General features: G+C 35.0%; 1 protein-coding gene across 1 annotated transcript in view; it reads left to right on the top strand.

Moving 5' to 3' along the window:
• LOC136817129 (uncharacterized) overlaps positions 1-16,518 on the top strand; it is a 30,434-nt gene extending 13,916 nt beyond the window's left edge. Inside the window, exons 11-13 of the mRNA XM_067073474.1 lie at positions 14,362-14,535; positions 15,151-15,426; positions 16,292-16,518. Coding sequence (XP_066929575.1) covers positions 14,362-14,535; positions 15,151-15,426; positions 16,292-16,341 — 500 coding nt within the window. The 3' untranslated portion in view covers positions 16,342-16,518. The remainder of the gene's footprint in view (positions 1-14,361; positions 14,536-15,150; positions 15,427-16,291) is intronic.
• The last annotated feature ends 849 nt before the right edge of the window (positions 16,519-17,367 follow it).

The following is a 17,367-nucleotide window of genomic DNA, read 5'->3' as shown; positions in this document are numbered from 1 at the left end:
TAGTTTGTCTAACAGAAAATGTATAACATGCCATTGTTTTGTTGGTTACATCAGTCAGAAAACACATTTAAAACACGGCAATTATGAAAAATTCACTATGGTCAGAGCCCTTAAAATAAGAGTGTCAGTCGAATGTTTTTTTATAGTTTCGAATGTTTTTATAAGTTTCGAAAAGAATAGCGATTGAATGTTCTTCAATTTCTTTTTTGACCATATAATAAACGCGGAATAACGTGGTAGTCTCGGGTGATTTTGGATTAATAACCGCTCGTTTCATTGAAAACAATTCAAAATAGCCCCCACTACGTGCGGGCTATTTTGAAATGTTTTCAATGAACCTCGGGGTTATTAATCCCAAATCACCCTCTAAACCATGTTATTACTAGTAGTAATAGAATTTACCAGCTTTGCAAGGATTATAATTTTACTGAGCTCCTCCCCCTAGTCGACCCTCCATTTGCACGTATTCATGCGCGAAAAACCATATTCACGTTCACGCGTCATTTTTGGTCAAGCTTTTGTAACCTTATTATGGCTATTATGTTTTAACCTTGACCAGTTGTGGCCTATTGCAAGACGCTTGACCTAGATTGAAATAGATTTCCTTTACATGTCATGCTAAATCAGTTTATCTACAATTATCATAATGATGAGCTGGCATTCGGTATTTAGAGTGCATTAAGATTGAAAATACCTTTCTTTATTAATCCTATTATTGTTTTGAATAATGATAAATGAATTAGAAAGTTTCTTGTTGTGGTAGTAATCTCTTCTTTAAGAACTTCGAATAGATTACAAAGTCTTTATGTCAAGAATTTTTGAAGCCTTCTGATTTCTTAAATATTTGTGTCTCAAATCTAAAATTGTTCTTTAAAAGAAAAGGGGTCGTTATTTTCATAAATTTAGACAAAAGTCCGGGGGGGGGTACTAGGGCAAGATGGGTTACGGGGATGCCCCGCTGGTCAGGGTACCTTTTTTAACCTCCACGAGTCCCAGGTAGGGTCGCAAAAACACCAAAATAGAAAAATCAGTCCCTCGTAGGGTGCCTATTTTTGGAAAATTTGGGGAAAAAGTAGAAAATTTGAGAAAATTGTGGAATTTCAGTCCCATTCAGGGTCACTTTTTTCGCAAATTTCGAGTCCCACGTAGGGTCCATTTTTCGAAACTCAGCGGAGCACCCCCGTCGGTCGACAAGGGTAGTACCCCCCGGGTAAATTTTATCCCATTTTAAGACTTCAGCCTTCCGATCCGGTTGTTCGGCCGGGTTTGAAAAAAACGTGTATCAGGGATCAAATTTGGGATGAAAACATAACAATAGCCCTTGTTCTACAACAATATAAAATAAGCATTATCACCCACGTCATTAACCAAAACGAAATATTTCTGCCCGATATATTCCTAAATGGTAGTCAAAAAAAATATTCTTACGAAAAAGTGATTGCGACAACATGGTTTACTCTTAATTTTTCAAACATGTTACTATCTTTTAATAGGAGTAGTATCCTGGGGAGGGGCCTTGATTTTAAGATTTTGGCCATTAATTATTTACAATGTTTCGGTTGACCGCATCTGCCTTATTGGTATTTTACAGACCAGAATGTAAATTTGGGTAAAATCCAATATTGATCGATTAGCTCAGTCGATTTGATTGAAGGCTGCTTTGTCAAATAAAAGAGACTAGTATATCAAAACTTTGATCCCATAGATATTTGGTACTTTGCAAATCGGTCTGTTATATACACATTGACCACCTGTCGGAATTCAGGAACTTTAGATTTGAATTTTTCACAAGTTGTAGATATAAAGTAGTGTGCCACACCCTTTAAGTGTGGGGGGGGGTTGTAGCGGGTTCGAAATTTCGTTTTCCCGTCAAGATTTTGGCTGAATCCCAGAATCCCGAAAATTTAAAAACTAATAGCACCGTCACACCGGTTTGCAGAGGTTTAAATTCCGGAATATGACAAAAAAAGTCTAATCACTGTCACCATCGGATCAAAATATACCATTTTCCCGTCTCTTTTTTCGTCAAATCCCGGCATGACGTAAAAGTACAAACATCCCTTTAAGATGCTCAACCCTTTGATTATTTTCGATTATTATTTGGGAGGAGAACAGAGTAAGGTAGTTACAGCAAGAAGAAATCCATACTATTTGATCGAATAATAAATTAACATCCAATAATCTGATAATCTACAAGGGAATCAACAATTTTTCCTGTGGAAAACGCTTCATCATGGATTTCTATTTGTTCAATCTGTCAAAAGGTCATGACAAATTATACCATACTGTGTTTTCTGTTCCGTTTTTTTGTGCTAAGATTAAGTTGAAGATGTCATAGAAAACAATAGCTTGATATAATGTCTACTGACGTGTCACTATTGGCAATATAAATACTTTATATTATCACCATCGTTAGTTTAATCCCTTTTTTCCGCAATTCAAGCTCACGTGTAACTTGTTGTAATACCGAAATTGCGGGATAGGAATTTACTGATTTTACCTTACGATGACTCGTAAATGGTACAAAGAGGATCTTATTTCAAAAATAGGATAAACGAAATTCAAAATATATGGAAATGAAACTTTGTTGTTTTTAAAGTATGCAAGTAGTAGAAGTTACCTTAAAAGTTCTAAGTTTTCTGGTATTATTCTGAAATAATAAGCATCATTTACGGTGTACGAACAAAAGATAACGGGTACAAAATAAAATCCCGCAATTGCTAACCATGAATACATTTTCCTGTGAATGCAGGTTATTATCGACAGTATAATGGGGGTAAAACGCAGTTCTGAGTCATTTACTGCAGAGTTGTATATCTATATGCCAAGAGCAGTTTTTTGTAAGGGAGTAAAAATTAGCGGTGGCGTTCACGAGCATTAAAATTGATAGTAATTGGTTTGAACCTTATTCTACCTTAAGGGAGCTAAATCTGGCGATCAGCTAAACCCTATTTTGGCTAGGCAGCAATTCTTTTCTTGTCTTTTTATTTTTGAGAGAATTAATTTTGCCAAAAGAATTCATCGAGCGAAATTCGTTAAAATCAGTTGCATCAGTTTAAGATCAGCACACAAATTTAAATTTTTGGATTGCTACAAAACTTTTCTATAATTCTATATAATTCTATTGATTTATAATTCATATAATTCTATTGATTTCTACATGTTAGCAAGGCAGTTTTTAGTTTCAAATTTAAAAAGAGGAAAATTTTTTATTCATTCTGTCTTTTTTTCAAAATTCGATCGAATCGTGAAGTTTAATAAGCCTGATAAATGGATTTGCCTATTTCATAGAGTTCTTGGTTTGACTACATATGGCTTTCTTATATACTAAGGAGTACATGATATTTTTCTACGTTACTGCAGTTTGTGCAGTAAGCAACTTTTAATGGTTGAACACTTTTTTTGTGGATTTTGTGTATTCACACTGTTGCTTGAAAGTTGTTTGAAGTATGGAAACAAAGAGTTGCACGATCTTCTCCTTTGTCTCTTATTATCTCAGTTTTCACGAATGCGTGATCGTGTTTCAAGCAAACATTAAGCCAAAAAACACCATGATTTTGTGTTGATGATAGGTAAAACAATACTTTTTATCAGTGAGAAGGCTATCCTTGAAGTGTGTATATCAACGTGAATTCGTTGTATTTTGCACCGCAATTTAAGTTCATTGTTTCAACAAAGTCTAGAAAAGAAAAGAAAATAATTTTTACTACTTTTTCCTGATGGGGGGGGGTTGTACTTTTACGGTGTGACGGGATTGGCCCTTTTTTAGTACGGTATTACGGGATTTGACGAAAGAAGGGACGGGAAAACGGTATTTTAAAATCAGACGGTGACGGTATTTAGGTAAATTTTTGCCCTGTACAAGCCGGTGTGACGGTGTTATTATTTTTTCAATTTTCGGGATTCCGGCATTCAGCAAAAATTTTGACGGGAAACGGTATTTCAAACCCCTACAAACCTCCCCCTGATGTACGTGTGAAAAGTTCAAGCGATAGTAACCATTGCATTATTGTTTCTTTGGCTTAGATTTGAAGCAACTTGAAACCAATAAGGCTCAGAATATAGCCTGGAAGTCTATAAACCCGTGCCAAATTGAAATATCTGATTAAATTTAAGAGATGGCCCAAAATCAACTTTCTCGCCCGAGATCCAAATTTCCAAAAACGAGGAAATAAGTTAAATTCTCAATAGATTTTGACTGACCATGATTGTATGTTTTAACTGTTGAGTTTTTTTTATCTATAATGATTAACTGGATTGGGACACGCAGCTTGCGACGCTGCGCATACAGCTAGTTTTTTTTTAATTAGGGGTTTAACAGATTTTCTATGTCGTCAAGAATTTTTCGCAACATATTTGAAATATTTGGCGTAACAAAGCTTACAAACATCATACTTAATGACCCTCTCAATATTTAAGTCAAAGAGTGTCACTTTGTCAAGAATACGACTGGTTACTTCAAAGGTCGCTTTTGAGCATTCTAAGGACTTGATTTAAACATTCTCTACGGTGGAGAGAGCAGATAAACTCGATAATCCAAATTTATCTGGTCGCTGGTAGTGGTCGCTGGTCGCCATTTCTGGTCGATGTTTAGAAACTCTCGTTATTTTTCTCTTCTCTTCATGTTTTTATTTTATTGTTGTTCATAGTTTTTCTTTCTTACAAAATGAAATGACTTATTAATATCAACAAGAAAGTCTAAGTGGCTTAAAGGCCCAGCAGTGTTGGCACTGTCAACTTATTTTTCCGCTGCAGAATCGCCATACAACAGGAGCGAATTTTTTCAAGGTATAGACTCGAGTCGGGCGAGCAATAACGATTTAATTACTTGAAACTTTTTTCTACTAATTAAGAAAGAACGATTTGACCATTTAAGTTGGAGGTATTAATTATATGTGGTTTTTTTCTTACGTATACGCAAAATAGAAAGTCAGGTATTCAATTTTAGCCTGGAATCGTCGATTGATAATAGACGATATCGGCTTAACGTGAAAACCCAGATATGACCCCCGAGAATTGCTCACAATGCTTTGCGCGGAAAAAATTTCACGAAATCATTTCCACACAAAGCATTGTGGGCAATTCTTGGGGCTCAAATCTGAGTTTCCATGTAAAGCCGATATCGTCTATTGCGCGCATACGCCCCGACAAAGTCAATTTTTTTCAACCAGTTGTGTTTTAAATGCCCATTGCGCTGCGTGCTGGGCCAATAATTCTCGAAATTTTGTTATTAGCCTAATTATTTGCCCTTTTCTTTCATTTCTTCAGTTTTCACCAGGTAGGTCCAACCAGCATCCAGTTTGTTCTACTTGTTTCTATTGATTTATGACCATATCGTTCAAAGCTTTTACGTCTTGGTGCGTTAGTGCGATTTCTAAGCCGCCATGTTCTGCCTCGAAACTATGTGAAATATTAAGGCATTTGTTATTATATTGTGTGGTGTGAATTTTCAACACCGTTTATCCAATTTTATTGGATTATTTAACTTTTTTGGTGGCGTATGACAATATTTGAATCTCTACTGTTTTAGCTGGAAATCTCAGCGAAACAAACAAATCTTGGCTCAAAGCTATACTAAATTAGAACAATCTATGAAAGTTTGTTGTGTTGTTCAACGCAGAAAATTTAATCATGATGTTTCAAAGTACCTTTCCTTTTCAAGATTTTTTTGCAAAGACACCAAAGTAAATTATGATTTTTCCACTGTATTTTAACTCGAACATGCAAGGTTGAAGCATTTTAGTGTTTTATTTTCAGCTTTTTATTACAGTTTTGTCAAAGGAATTTTAATAGCTTATTAAATTTGTTTTATTGATTTTAAAACTTGCCTAGTTTCGTTATTATGTGAGTTTACATCATCCCTCGCCGCGTCGTTGTTGTCAGTTGATAAGGTACCGAGTTTACTTTCCCTAAGCTCAGTCACAACTTATCATCAGCTTTGTCCTGGTGACTGAATCAAACTAGCTTGTATTTCTAGGCTAAATCGTAATAGGTATTGGCAATCTCTAATTTTTGAAGAAAAAAAATTCAATATGTTTGTTGACGTCAGCAGAAATCAGCAAAAATCTAATTTGGAAGAAAAAATGACGATGTCACCATTTTTCAAAAAGTTTTTTTCGTGAATTGCTTCCTCTCGGTAATATGCATCTAATGTAAAAATGTCATCCTATTTTGATCATAAATTATGACGTCATAAAAAATATTTCCCTAATTCCTTAAAAAAGCCAAAAAATTAATTCTATTAACAGGCAGCTTTGAAATTTACATTTTAATAAGCTTCTTTTGACGTATAAATGATCATGCCTAAGGACTCCAATTTTAACCTTTTTGGACAACGCCATTATAAGGGGGGGTTTCAGGGGGTACCCGATTCCGCAATTCCGCTAATTTTTTCTCCAATTTCCGTCAAACCGTCTTAAATTGAACCGAAATTCCGTCACCGAAAATTCCTTTGAAATTCAATATTTTTGTCGAAAATTCCGCAAATTTTGAATATCTTTTACCAATTCCGAAATTTTTTTTGCTAAATTCCGTTTTTCCGCGCTAAAATTGTCTAATTTTCCGCCTCCGTCAGAGAACCCAATTTCCGTAATTCCATCTAAATTTTCGCCGAATTCCGCCACTCCGTTCGAAAAAAGGGCCGATTCCGCTCCTCTGCCAACCATGAAACCCCCCCTTATAAGTCACACGAGTGGGAGAATATCTACGTTTGCAAAATAAAAGACTTTTTGTCAATAGAAGGTTTGAATTACAATTCAAAGATAATAATTAGGTCTTAAGGACATTATTCACTTTCTTTCATTTTTAAGCACATGAAATGGATCGATGATGCAACAATGTGCAATGCAATGGGAAAGTGCAATACAACGATATCTATTTCTTACGTCGTACTTATTATTACTTTAATTACTTTTTTCCGCCAATCTTTTATGCATCTGATTCAATGCCATAGCGACGAAAGTAATAAAAACTAAAAAGTTGTATTTATCTTTAATTTTAATTGTTTATCTCGGTATTTAATAAAATAGGAGGTTGTTTATTGTTTTTTAGGAGCTTTTTGCATGGTCAGTCGGGACTGATACAATTTTTGCTGATTTGTCCATTTTTGTTTCTTGTTGAATATATCCTTCATATACTTAGCTGGAAACTAATCATGATTATTTTCTACACAACCATGCTGAAACGTGGTCAAGACACCCCTGTCTCAGTGCCCCGGTGGCATGATTTCAGTACATGATTTTTTTCAGTACATGGTTTCAGTACATGATTTTTTCCTACGTCACTGCAGTAATCAAATTTTTATTGCACTCATTTGTAATCATCCTAAATGGCTTGGGAATTCAAGAACTGTTTTTTATTGTCGCTGTCTTTATTCAATTTATATCTCAATTCACAAATGAGTGCAATAAAAATTTGATTACTGCAGTGACGTAGGAAAAAATCATGTACTGAAACCATGTACTGAAAAAAATCATGTACTGAAATCATGCCACCGGGGCACTGAGACAGGGGTGTGTCAAGAGCAAGTTTATGCGTAGTCTTTCAGATATAGGGACGAATGATCCAGCATTTAAGTTAACGTTTTATGGAGATTTCGTTTCGGGAACCTAACTTGAATTTTATTTTTGACATGTTAGTAACAGTCTGTTCTTTGTTCTTTGTATGTTTGTTTCTCTTTTTGAAACTACCTGGGGGTCTTATAGGTTAACTTTTTCCAACCCATTCCTTTAGTTGGCCCGTTCGTTCTTCCGTCTGCTTATTCCGAAATTTGTCATTTTGCTTTTTCTGATTTTTCCCACAAAGATGCTGAAATTGTAAAGCCCGAAAAAAGACAGTTCCCGATTTTTGCTAAAAGAATTTTCACCTAGAGAACCGTGTTTTATATTTCTTTCTGATTTTTGGCTAAATAAGTACCAGCAATGCCCAAAATATAATCGAGTCCCATTTTGGAGGAAAATTTTTTCCTTCCGAAAATGATGGAAATATGCTGTAAATGTCCGATTATCATTTTCGTTATATTTCTTTGTTTCTAATACAAATACATTATTATCACTGAAATTGTTATTTCTTTCTAAATATTGCCGGAACGGCTAGTTAGCACCGGAAAGCGGTTTTTGGGAATTTCTCAAGTTGTTTATTTTTCGTGAAATGATCACCACTTATGGAAAACAATAACTAATGTGAGGTAGCACAATCTTTGAAAAACTTATCTTTTCCGCTAAGTTTCTAATGATTTATGATCACAGCGTTCAAAGTTTTTACGTTTAGGGCGATTTCAAAGCCCCGATGTTACAACAAGAGGGCCAACCATGGTTTGGGCTAAGGGGGGGGGGGGAATTTTGAGAATTTGAGCTCTAGATTGCTTAAAAATACGCTCAAAACATGCTCATAAAGACAATTATGACAAATTAGAAAAGAAAAACATTTCATTTTGCAAAAAAACCATTTTTGAAAAAATTATTGGGGGGTATAGCCCCCCCCCCTTGCCCCCAGTTGCTACGGCACTGTGTGTGATGTGAATTTTCGGTACCTTTTATCCAATATTATTGGCCTATTTACCTTTTTAGTAGCGTATGACAATGTTTGAACAAATTTTGGCTCCAAATTATACTAAATTAAAACAATCTATGAAAGTTTGTTGTGTTGTTGTTTGACGTGTGTCTGTCTGAGACGAAAAGTTAAATTTATAGTTATCTTTTACATCAACAGCTCGACGCAGAAAATTTAATCATGATGTTTCAAAGAATTATTTTGATACTTATCATTTTCACAAACAAGTACAAATTTGCTGATTCAGCGCTTATTATCCAAGATTTGACAGATGGTACAGCAATTACACATAATCTTGGTGATGACGATTCCGATCAAATCAGCATAAGCTCTCCTATATATGTTCGAAATTCTAATGGTTCTACAACCCCTATGACGTCTTTTCGGGTACACTTAAAACAATAGTTAACATTTCAGTCTTTTGTTTGCCTAAATTTTCGCCTTCAAAGTATAGGCTATATTTGTAAATGGCTCTCATATTTTCAGACAATATCTAAGTTTGCACGCCAATACTGTAAGTAAAGCAACCTCCTCATTTCTCCTGTTTATTCCACTCTAGATTTCATCCAATGGTGCAGTTTTTCCTGGTGATTTTTCACGTGCCGGCTCATTCAGTTTATCGACGTTCCCAAATGGATCATTCTGCACATATTATGTGGATTTGGACATGGGTGATTGCATTGGCCCATGCTCAACAAAATCTTTAAGAAATGTTGGCACAAAAACATTGAATATTTTAAAGAATCATTTTGGTATTGAAGCAATTGCAGAGAGTGTTCTTGTGGTAACTTGGACGGATGTTGTTCGATGGAACAAAGGTAGTGGTGGCCAAGTAAGCAATCAGATGTTACCTTCTCACACTTATAAAACTACTCAAGTTATTAATGCAAATTGGTTACCCTCATGTTAAGTGTACAACCGTTTAACAAAGTTTGAGTCAAAGTAATTTTCAATTCAAGATTTTCGCGTTAATAAATTGTCGTATTAATTTTTCCAGCTAAAATACTTGTTAGTTATGTAAGTAAAAAAGTATGTTTTTTTTTTCAATCGCAAGTACTTTACTTCAAAATGAAAAATCAGTCGGGAAAAGATAGCTCGTTCGACAGACTTCAATATTTAATTCTTATTGATCAGGCAACATTTCAAGCCATTCTTTGTTCCGATGCCAATGGTGGTTCTTATTACATTCCAAGTTACGAACAACTTGACTTCGACGCTAGGGTGAGTATTATCACTTGATAACCCGGTCGGGTAAATTGAATATTAAGTTCTAGTTATCCTGTACCACTCCACCCACAGGAGTTTTTTATATTTCAAAAACAACTTGCTGTGTGTCGGTCTTTTTCGGTTAGCGAACTGTTAACAATTTTTGAAGGAGACAAAAGCCTTCCAGGCCAGGGTATCTTATGTATTGAATGTACAGTTGTTTCAAATTCCGATTTTTCTCAAAAAGAGTTAACTTTATACTTGTTTATTCTCTTTTTAGTTTGTGAGGGCATATCTATTAACCCATGATATAAGCTTTCCAGCAGGAACATCAAATCTTCTCTGCCAATCGAATGTTGCTTATCCTGGAACCTTTGTCATTGGTTTGAACACTGAATCAAAACATTACTATATGGCCCCAGGTACGTTACTCAGAGGTGTAGCCAAAAGAATATTTACTCAAGTTAGGGTATAAGATTGACAAAAGACTGACATTTCGTTATCGACCGCCGGAGGCGGTTTCTTTCATAGTGGTACGCTAATCTCGTTTTGCCTTGGCTGATTACTTTGTCTACCATTTAATTTCGGTTTTTTAACTAGATTACCCAGGTGGTTCTCTTTTTTTTCGCTGAATGTCTTTTATTTGGAATTGAATAATCGACACATGAAAAATAACTATATTATAATCTGTTTTCAATGAATAATCGAAAATGTACTGGAGATGACATGTAGGCGTTAATAATGTGCGCGCGCTCTTTCGCGAGCTTGATGCGTGATGGAAGGCGGTCGTTTCAGTGTGGTTTACATCCACACTATGACCTAGTTTAGAATATCTTCTAGCGCAATTTAATGTCCCGTAGGCCACATACAATATGTGTTTTCGGTCTGTGCTATTTACGGTAGAGGGTCTGTGAGAAGGGGGTGTTTGATGGAAGTTACTTTCCTTGCTTAAACACGACCAATTTTAGAGTAGAAAGCTTTCTTAATCTTGCAAATTTCGGGCAAATTCGTAAAAACAATTTCCACAGAATATTCGGCAAATCTTATTCGCTCTTGCGAAAAAAAACACTTTCCTGAAAACCTGCCTTTTATCATGAGTAAACAGTAACTAAAAATGTTAACAGTTTTGTTAATTTTCGGGGTGTAAATCTCGAGATAATTAATTCTTTAAGATTGGTTAATATGCTGAGAAACTGTTGGTTCATAAAAGAAAATCGATAATTTTCAACATTTAAACCAAGATATCTAGAGATCTAGACATCAATTCTACAACCTATTTGGAGCTTGATATCAAAATTTTTCCTTGATACGAGGAATGCTCTACTAAGTGACACAATTCACTACCTCGACCGCTGGTGTAAAAGATCTTACGAATTTTCTCGTTCGCGAAAGTTTTATCCCGTAATCGTCCATAACCTTCAAATGACGTTAGATGAACGTTAAAACAACATTATGTTCATTTCAGGTGAATCCATTCCATTGAATTGTCAAAACTGTGGTGGCACTTACACTTTACCGTATGAAACCGCAACATGCAACGCCGAACCGTCGTGCTCAGTAACGAACGTACTGCCTAGTGGATCATACACCAAGAATTGTTTGTTTCTCAACGCTAAATGTCAAGCTGATGGGCAAATAACTGCAACTTTATGCCCAAGTAAATCTATTTCAACTATATTTCTCAGAAAGACCCTTAAAAGCACCGACATAATTCCGCTAAGGATTGCCTTAAAAGCTCATAAAATATGCTGATGTCAGCAAAAAATTTAAATTTATTGATTTACACAATCGACTTTTTCACCTTTGGTAAATTCAAATGCTTTCTAGTAGAAGTTATTCAAATTCTTATTTATATAACGTCATCAAATTCGTGAAAATTGGCTAGAAAATTAGGTTTTTTCAAATTTTTCTGCTTCTGTGTTTCCTCCAGTGGAGTCAACGGTTATATAACTATTGGTGATAACTGCTTTTTTGCTGAATCTTTGACACGTTAGGTCTTTGGGGGTCTTTGTCAGATATAATCACTTTAGTGAACACCTTTTTATTAGGAATACAAAAGACTAGATCTTCCAATAGTCCATTACACTCAGGCAAGACACTGACACACATTTTGTTATATTTTGTTAATCTTGCGTGAACCACTAGGGTTGTCGGGCATGCACTCTCCGATCATCCATAGTGTTAATTGTTACAACGCTTTACTCTAAAAGAATATGACGAATGTTATATAATCTGACCGGGTTGCCTTTTGCTTGAAAACGAAAATGAAAACGAATGGGTTTTAAATTTAATGCATTGTTTAGATATATGATTGACTAATTGGAAATTAATTTTGATTGGATTATTTTGCTCAAAAGCTCATTTAAAGTTCATCCCAAATTTGGACTAAGAAGATCAAAACGATGTGTCAAACTTGGTAATTGTCTTACAGAGTCGTTGCCATAGGAGTGCGTAAGTCCCAGAGAGGATTAATCAGGGCCTAGTCGGAGAAGAATTTGATCACATTTCTCATGGTTTTTTGTAAATATTAACTTACATGCACTTCATTTTCAGTTCATGGTGGCTTTACCGACTGGACATCTTGGGCAGGCTGCAATGCAGACTGTGGTCCCACAAATACTGGTCTAACGGAAACAAGATCAAGGACTTGTACTAATCCAGCTCCTGATTACTTCGGTAATACTTGTGTGGGAGACCTCAGTGAATCATCAGCTTGCAATGCGGACCCTTGTCCAGGTACGAATATTACATGTTCTTATTGTTATGGTGTTCTAAGTTTATAGCTTGATCTTTTAGCATGCTTTGAATATTAAAAACATGAGGGTACTTTTTGTGAAACACGGGCGTGATTCTTTCGAAAAATGACTTTTACAGTCGTTTATTCAGTATGAATATGCAGAATTTAGGTGTGGTACTCAAAACTTTAACAAATAATACAAAAAAATTATTCACTATTGTTTTCTATCGTCAGATAAGTAACTCTGTTTGACATGCCCCCTTTTCATATCTTCAATCAGCGATTACGACTTCCTATTATTTCCCTAAAGAAAGGGTGTCGGAAAATGTTTCGTAACTTTGTGAAAGGATTTATCGCAAAAAATGTTATTTTACCAAATTTACACATTTTCTGTATACTCGTTTCCTTTCTGTTTCTCTTCTTCAGTCCACGGAGAATGGGGACAATGGAGCAATTGGACAGAATGTGATAAACCGTGCGGTGTTGGATTCCAAAACAGGTCACGTGTCTGCGATGATCCTGCACCCGCCCATGGTGGAAATGATTGTGTTGGAACACTCACAAGTCAAAGACAAATCTGCAATACCAACTACTGTCCAGGTACGAAATTCGAAAAGCCCAGGGTGCTACCTTTGCCTTGCCAAAAGACGGGGTTTCCGCTAAGCTACGAAAAATAGAGTGACGTGGGACTCGTTTTTTGAGATTCTTCCACATCTTTCCCGATTCTACGAAAAAGGTACCCTACTAGGGACTGATTTTTCTATTCTGGTGTCTTTTCGACCCTACCAGGAACTCATCTCGCTCATTGAGGTAAAAAAGATACTTTGACCAGAGGCATTTCCCGAGCGAAATGCATAAGAATTTATGAATTAGTAAAAGATGCTTTTATGTAAATTAACGGAGCTACTTAGATTACTGTAATGTTGTACTACTATTTCGTCTACCATGGTCTTATATACATTGGGTAGCGTAACAACAATAGTAACACTATAAACAAATGTGAGAAAGAGAATTTAATTCTGACTCAGGCAAATTAAGGCACGTCCAAATTTACCGCAATTTTTTTATCACCGTTTCCACTTCTCAAATCCTATCACTTCATACATCGAAAGATAGCATACGTATTGGAGTGTAGACCACTGTGCCATAATTAGTTTTTACAACAACAAAAAACATTGAACGGATCATTATGAAAATATATATATTTTTAACTTTTGCTAAATTCAGTACTTAATATCTTATTTTGCTGATTTCTGATGACGCCAGCAAAATTTGAAAAATATTTCATTCAAAAATGATCCTTTTAGTAATACGAATTTTTGATGAATATACCATCAGCCAAACCGGAGTTATTAAAAAAACCAAGTTTTGCTGACATCATCATTTTTTTATTTTTTCCTAATATCTTTTTTTTTTTGTGTAAAAATTAATTATGACACAGCCAGTCTAGTGATCTACACTCCAATATGCTTATCTTCCGATGTATGAAGTGATAAGATTTGAGAAGTGGAAACAGTGATAAAAAATTACGGTAAATTTGGACGTGCCTTAATTTGCCTGTGTCAGATTTAAATTCTCCTTCTCACATTTGTTTATAGCGTTACTACTGTTGTCACGCTACCCTTCCCATTGTCGATGATAAAAAATTAAGATTAATTTGGACATGCCTTAATTTGCCAGAGGATTTTCTATTGTGGGATAAATTGTTCTACCGAGTCCTGGTTTGGTTCAATCATTTTCAACCGAACCTTTTTTCGGCCAAAGGTATGTGTGTATTGATTAAAAATTTCAAAAATTTTAGCTTCTTTCAAGTTAAATTTAGTGAAAATTGCAAAGTTTCCGTTCGAAATTTTTTATTTTATCTCCAGAAATGTGCGATGAATTTTTCAAGATGTGTGACTGTATTGACGTGCCAGTGATTTATGATATGAGCATCCTCACAACAAACTCTTCATTTTATGGAATCAACGATACTGCGGTCAATTCTTCTCTTGATACAATTTCCACCTGGGATGCAGAAGCTGTCAAACTTGCATGTAAAAGTAAGTGAATTGTCCTTTTCAACATAATAAGATGATTAAGACCACGTTCACACGCGACGAACACACCTTATGTTGCACTCCGAAACAAAATGAAGCCATTTTACTGGACAAAACAAGTGTTACGCCTAACCAATAGAATGGCTTCATTTCGTTTCAGAGCCTTGAGATGTTCGGAACCATTACGTGGGAACATGGTCTTTAACATGAAAACGACTCTTTCTCTCAAAATGCATGAAAAATCATTTCAACTTTAGCCTTCTGACATCCTCTGATAAATTGGTGCACTTGGTGTATTTGTAGAGGCCTGGGATTCAGTATCTTATGTTTTCAAAGCATCGTTACCAAAATACTGAAGTCTAGACATAATTACCAGTTTTTTTTATAAGAACAAGTTAATAAGAACATTTTAAGACTTTACGGACAATAAACACCCAAATTCTTAAAAATGAAATAAAGAACATTTCAAGAACATTTTTAGGTATAAAAATCAAAATATAAAGAACATATATAAAGCTTTAAGAATTCTGGATGTTTTCATAAATGAGTAGATAAAAAACAAAGGAATGAAAAAATAGCTATTGATCGTCTCTACTTTTTTCTAATAAACATTTCTAGATGCTGAATGCAGTGAGACAAGTCTTCAAAATGCTATAACACAAATTGAAGCTGACATCAATATTCTACAATCATTTCTTGACGATGTCACCAGCTCAATAGAACTCACACGAAAAGTCATCAGTTGTAAAGCCAATGTTTGGGGCAGGAGGGGTGATCTGTTCGACCATTATGAATCTCTATTCAAAAGGAAAGTCATAGTTCGACAAGTGTACAAGGATTTGGAAATCAAGAAAACGATTTTGGAGAAAGAAAAGTTGCGATGTGCCGATAGAAGTAAGTACAAAGTCATGATTATTTTGACGTAATGTTTAATACGGAAGCAACCCACAATAGCCTGGGAGTTTGCCACTAGAAGTTTTATTGTTTAAATTCAATATTAGTGACGTGGCAACCCGGGGGGGGACACTCGATTTCGAAATGACGGTATGTGCCGCGCAAAATCTGCTTTTCAAAATCGTACCCTTACAGTGCAGTTCAATATCGCAGAAAAGGCACCCTTTCAGTGCATTTCTCTTGATTTACCCAACCCTTATAGTGCACTATATTTCTCAACTGTAAATCTGCGTGTAAGAAGAAGCTTGGGAAGTTTTCTGTTTCAAAGAAAAACTGAGAAAACTATTCTTGTCAGCAGTAATTATCAGTCAATAGAAACTTTTTCAAACAAACGAAAAGTAAAAACCTTTTTTTTTAACAATTCATACAGTGCATTTTGGGATGCTGAAAAACCCTACCCTTAAGCGCGGCACATGACGTATGCTAGATCATATGAGTGCCCCCCCCCTGGGCGTGGTAAACACTTGGCCCTTTTGGGGTGCTTTCGTATAAAACATTACGTCATGAATATGATGAATAGATTTGCATAATCTATTTCACGATTCTTAACCAGTGGAAATGAAATGAACAAAACAAGATTGGTTTGGTTAAATTTTGTTGTATACTACAGCTTAAACACAAAGGTCAGATTGGAGGTTCGAGCTCAGTGCATATTCTTAAATAGGGATGAAAAAACGCTTTGCACTCACAGTTACGCTAAATACTTTAATTTTTGCTATTTTTACTGCTATTTTACTGCGTTATGAAACAAAAATCCCATTTTGAGTTTACAAAATTGTTTTTATTTTTTTTGATATTCCAATAGGTTGGCTGCGTGAAGTCCTGGAGGATGGAACAAGGAATTTTCTTGGATAACGGTTAAAACCTGGTGTTTCACAATGAAGTTTTCACCGTAGAACGCTGAATATATGTGCCTTGAGCTCATCTAAGAGACCAATTTGATTAGTTGTTTTACGAATCCGACAGACCCTGAAATTCCCAAAATGTAAATAAAAATAAAATTTAGTTTAGTAGTACATTTTTATTTTCATTTCTTTTCATTTCTTTTACTTTTTCACCGATCAACCGACCATCTTTTTGGGTAGCTTGGCTTTTGATTAAATTCGGCTGTTCTTATTCGTTGGCACCTTTAAGCCTTAAATTGTTCCTATCATGAAATTGAGTTATTGCAGCCTGAGCATAATTTATAGATTGTTCTTAATTTTGAGTGATTTGAGCCTCAGTGTTTTTATAAAATAAGATGAGTATGTAGGTTAAGATTCAAACTAAATTCTGACATGCAGATCAGTCAAAAAAAATATGACTAATGATTATTTTGGTAGAACATTATATCAATCTCGTCCCCAAGCCTAATATATATTCTTTTTGATTAATGAGAAAATTATCCTTGAACGTGACCAAATAATTTATCACTTGCATCAAGCGATATTCTGAAAAGATTAAGTCATGTTTGAAAAGCATTACATGCATGAAAGGAAAAAATATCTTCGTTGGCAAAAAACATGTTGGGAGTAGCTAAATGTACTTCTAAATGAAAAAAATTGGCATCTAAATTTACCGAAATTTGCATAGTATTGTTTGTAGCTCCTAATACACATTGAAATTATAAAGATGGGGTAGGAAAGGAGTTTTCTATACCTAATATCTATCTGAAAATCCAGTTCTTTTTATATCTTAAGAAGTTGAATGAAAGATATACAGTAGGTCATATAGCAGCTTTTGGCCAACAAAATTTTTTTTCGAGGCCTTTAAATTTGCATTAATAGAACTTTATTCATATTATATACAGTATACATCATTATAATATAAATTTTATTTTATATATCATATATATTTATATAACTTAACCTTATAGGTAAAACTTGTGGAATTTTGCTACTA

The sequence above is a fragment of the Clytia hemisphaerica genome, unplaced genomic scaffold, assembly GCF_902728285.1.
Source record: "Clytia hemisphaerica strain Z4C2 unplaced genomic scaffold, Clytia hemisphaerica genome assembly, whole genome shotgun sequence".
Taxonomy (NCBI): domain Eukaryota; kingdom Metazoa; phylum Cnidaria; class Hydrozoa; order Leptothecata; family Clytiidae; genus Clytia; species Clytia hemisphaerica.
The sequence above is the reverse complement of the archived record's forward strand: the minus strand, read 5'-3'. Positions and strand labels throughout refer to the sequence as shown.